General features: G+C 40.6%; 1 protein-coding gene across 1 annotated transcript in view; it reads left to right on the plus strand.

The window, feature by feature from the left end:
• dock4b (dedicator of cytokinesis 4b) overlaps positions 1-3376 on the plus strand; it is a 102425-nt gene extending 99049 nt beyond the window's left edge. Inside the window, exons 52-53 of the mRNA XM_016444162.1 lie at positions 489-1747; positions 1854-3376. Of these exons, the coding sequence (XP_016299648.1) occupies positions 489-911 (423 nt within the window). The 3' untranslated portion in view covers positions 912-1747; positions 1854-3376. The remainder of the gene's footprint in view (positions 1-488; positions 1748-1853) is intronic.
• Positions 3377-3997: the final 621 nt, after the last annotated feature.

Below are 3997 nucleotides of genomic sequence, written 5' to 3' on the forward strand. Positions count from 1 at the left end.
TAATATATATATATATATATATATATATATATATACACATACATACTTTACATGTAAACTCACTGTTATTGAGATACACTGTTCACAACTGTGTGTATTTTGTTTGTAGTTGCTGCACAAAGCTGAATTATCCTAGCGGAAATGTTGTGTTTGAAGTTCTCTCCAGAGTACAATCAGACTAAATACGCTTTATTCAGTGAAATGAAGTCCTAGAAACAGCTGCAGTCTTAGTTGCGGATTTAATTGCCTAGAAATTATTTTCATAATGAAAAGACACAGTATTGCCTCGAAATAATAGAGCCAAAATTGCAGAATATTGTGCTTTGGCCTTCCAGTGTACAGATTAGCTCTGTGAGGCGGGACGTTGCTTCTGTTGCAGCTGATGGTTTCTTTATTAAGGGTTTCTGCTAGCAGAAAGAGGTAACTTTTCTTTTGCTAACTACATTGTGGCCCAGAGCTTCATGTTTTCTCCTCTCTTGTATTCGCAGACCTCTGCGCCTCCGTTCACCCCCTCACCCACAGAGTGCCAGTCGACAGGGTTGGTGTCGAATTCTCCGGTGCTTTCTGGAAGCTACAGCAGCGGTATCTCGTCTCTCAGTCGCTGCAGCGTCTCTGAGGCCTCCGGAACTGAGAACACACCCGCTGACCATGCCCTCCCAAACTCCGCCTCCAGCGGATCAGATGAGCTTATTCGGCGGGAGAACAAGACCCCGCCTCCTTACAGCATACATGAGCGGAACAACCCCCGCAGGCAGGTCCCGCTTCCACCAAGCCTTTCGATTCCTCCAAGCATCGACGCGCCACCTATTCCACCCAAACCGCACCAGATTCGAAGGCAAGACACTGAGCCACGCCGGCCTGACCAGTTTCCCAGACCCCGGCCCCTTCCCAGGAAAGTCTCACAGCTCTAACGCTGCGCCCTTCACTCCAACCCCACCGTTTGCACTTTTACACTTAACCTCTCTGGGTTTACGAACACAAACTCACAAATTAGATTAAATGTATAAAGTAGACTGTGGAATATTTTTATTATATATATATTTAGAGTGAGAGAGGGTATACAGGGGTATGGCTGCATTTTATGCACTTTTTAGGTCAAAAATTATAACTTCACTTGTCAAATTACCCGAGCCCCTGAATTAACTCTAAACAGAACTAAGTACCATGGTATTTTCTCAGATTATTCATAGATTTATCAATGCTAATGTGTATTTATAATGGTTGATACAAGACATGTTTGCCTTAAGAGTCTTTTTATCAATGAGAAATGCACGATTAAAAGTACTTTGTACTTTTTATTTAGACAAAAGGTGCTAAAAGTCATCTATATTAATGTTAGCACGATATGTTCAGGATTGCATTTTCCTTTGGGTTTAAGGCCTGTTCACACCGAATGCGAGGAAAAATGTGGGGTAAAATAATGAAATATTACCACATTCATGGATTTAAGAATTAAAAAATGTATTATTTATTGCAGATTTGCATTAAATTCACTTTCCTGCATTGTCATTATATATATGTATATATATATATATTGTGCATGAGGTGACTAAAACAGCACCTTTGCACAAATTCCAATGTGCCCTGTGGCTTTATATTTATTCACATTTATTATATATGCACATATTTTATTAGCGGACTTTCAAAGGAGACTGGGTTTATGTCTGTATTACAAAGCGTTCACAAACTGGAACCACTTACATGTCATTTTCGTGTTCAAAAAAGGGTGTGCAATTCCAGTACAGAGGTTAAAAGGCTTAAATGCCACCAATGTGCTGGACGGTTCACAAACTGGAACCACTTACATATGTCATTTTCGTGTTCAAAAAAGGGTGTGCCATTCCAGTACAGAGGTTAAAAGGCTTAAATGCCACCAATGTGCTGGACTGTGCAGCTGCAGTGTTGACTCTGTAAAAAAAACAAAAAAAGCATGTATGTCATTGCTCAGCCAGTTATATTTGCAGTCTGATGTGAAAAAAACATTCCGCACTCGGAAAGAAGTTTGCACTCGGTGTGAATAGGTCTTTAGAAAGGTCGCTGCTTTTGTAAGACCAAGCTACCGTAGTCCCATTTCTTATTACTAAAAATACACACACACAGAGCTTTCATGGGTTCGATGAATCAGAAAAGTTTCCGTTTGAACTGCCACCTTTGCATTGACTAATGTGAAGTTGTACCTTCAGCCCATTTATGTAATTGGAACGCGATTGTGGGCGAGTCTATATTGGCTTTCGGAGCCCTGCAGCATTGATAGTTCCTTTAGGTTTCTTTGGAGTTTGGGGTCTGAATGATTGGAACCCGTGTAGGTGGTGTGAAAAATTCCCAACAAGGGTTTCCGTACAGAGCGCACATGCCCACGCGATATAAATGGAGATGGACTTTTGTGGAGTTTTGCCAAGTGTTGTGCCAAAGGAACAGGTGGGCTGTAAGGAAAATGGATGTCTTGAACCCGAAGATGCTTTATTAGGATGCAAATGGAGCGTTAGACATCCACTGTAATAGACTTCACCATAGAACTCACGGTGCACCGGACCACTTTACAGCACTGCGTTACCGTACTGCTGCTGGTTGTCTAAAAGACAGTGAGACAAAGTGATATAGCCTGGTAAAAGAGCTTCATATGAAAGGTACTTGATCTACCTAGGGCATTACAGAGACTCAAGCTGCCATTGGGCAATAAGGGCTGCCATTCCTGTTCACACTTATAATCTAAACGCATGTGCTCCAGTCAAATCTGGATTGACACCTCTGGATTACACTTCTAAACATGCATAGGCACTTCTGTAGAAGCCAACACGTGGTTACACGGGGCACAGCAGTGCAAAATGTCCAGCAATGTTTCTGCATTTTGCATGCACAATTTCATCTGTTGTCCGAATGTTGCCAAGTGTTTACAATTCTGTAGGGCCCTGCAAACGAAATCCAGGCAAATATAAAGCGGAGAGACCAGCTATTGTTTTGTTTTAGTGTGAGATGTGACCGTCTAACGCAGTACAGTGTCTGTTTCTTATTAATTCTCAAATTAACTTGAGTATGATTTTTATTTTCTCCTTTTTACGGTCACATTTTATGAGACTGGGATTTGATGCGAATGCCAAATGATGACATTCACAAAAATCAGTACTTGAGAAAACTGTAAATTAAATAAGATTGTTGTAATTATGCCAAATGCAATATCTTGTCTATTGTACATAATGTGTTTTTAACAGAAGTGTAGCTATAACAGATTTACAGCTTTGAATGTTTGAACAGCAAATTAAGATGATAAATGTCAAATATTTATGTATTTTGTGAGCGTAGGGAAATGAGGTCCAGAAAGCACCTAACACATTTACATTCTAATGAATTCCTGTCTAATAAACATTTCCAGCAAGAACACTTTGATTCAACAGCTCATTGCATTCTTTTCTCGAAAGGTTAACGCACGTCTGTATAGAACTGATTTCCCTTTATTCAGTGGCGGTTAACAGGCTGAATATGCCAACGCACCAAGTCATGTATGTTCTTCAGGAGTCTTGAAATGTAAACGCAGCTAATATATGTATATAAAGTGTGTGTATTTTACAGATTAAGCTCCGTGACAGCCCATTGGACCTCTAATAAGGATCATAACGGTGGAAAAGTAGGAAGCTCATTGTTATTCCTCCAGGTGTGGCAAGCCGGTTGCATTATTCATGCGTTTGTCTCTGTTCAGTAAGACCTGTATTTGCACACGTAATGCAATCTTGCTGTGGTGGGACGTTTGAAGACTCCTCGCTGTCATGGTAAGTTTGTTCGTAGTTTGAGATGTGAAGAATCAAGGATTTTTCCAAGGAAATGCACAGTTTACTTGAAAGGTTAAACTGTAATTGTAATTGGGAAGTCTTCCGGACCAGGGAGACTTTAATGTTTATGAAGGGCTCATGCGAGAGTGAATATTCCAAGCCTTTGCCATGCTCCATCCTTTTATGTTGCCTTCAAGACTTCTGCGAACTGTTCCACCAAAGTACCTCATTTA

Source organism: Sinocyclocheilus anshuiensis, unplaced genomic scaffold, assembly GCF_001515605.1.
Source record: "Sinocyclocheilus anshuiensis isolate Anshui unplaced genomic scaffold, SAMN03320099.WGS_v1.1 scaffold183, whole genome shotgun sequence".
Taxonomy (NCBI): Eukaryota; Metazoa; Chordata; class Actinopteri; order Cypriniformes; family Cyprinidae; genus Sinocyclocheilus; species Sinocyclocheilus anshuiensis.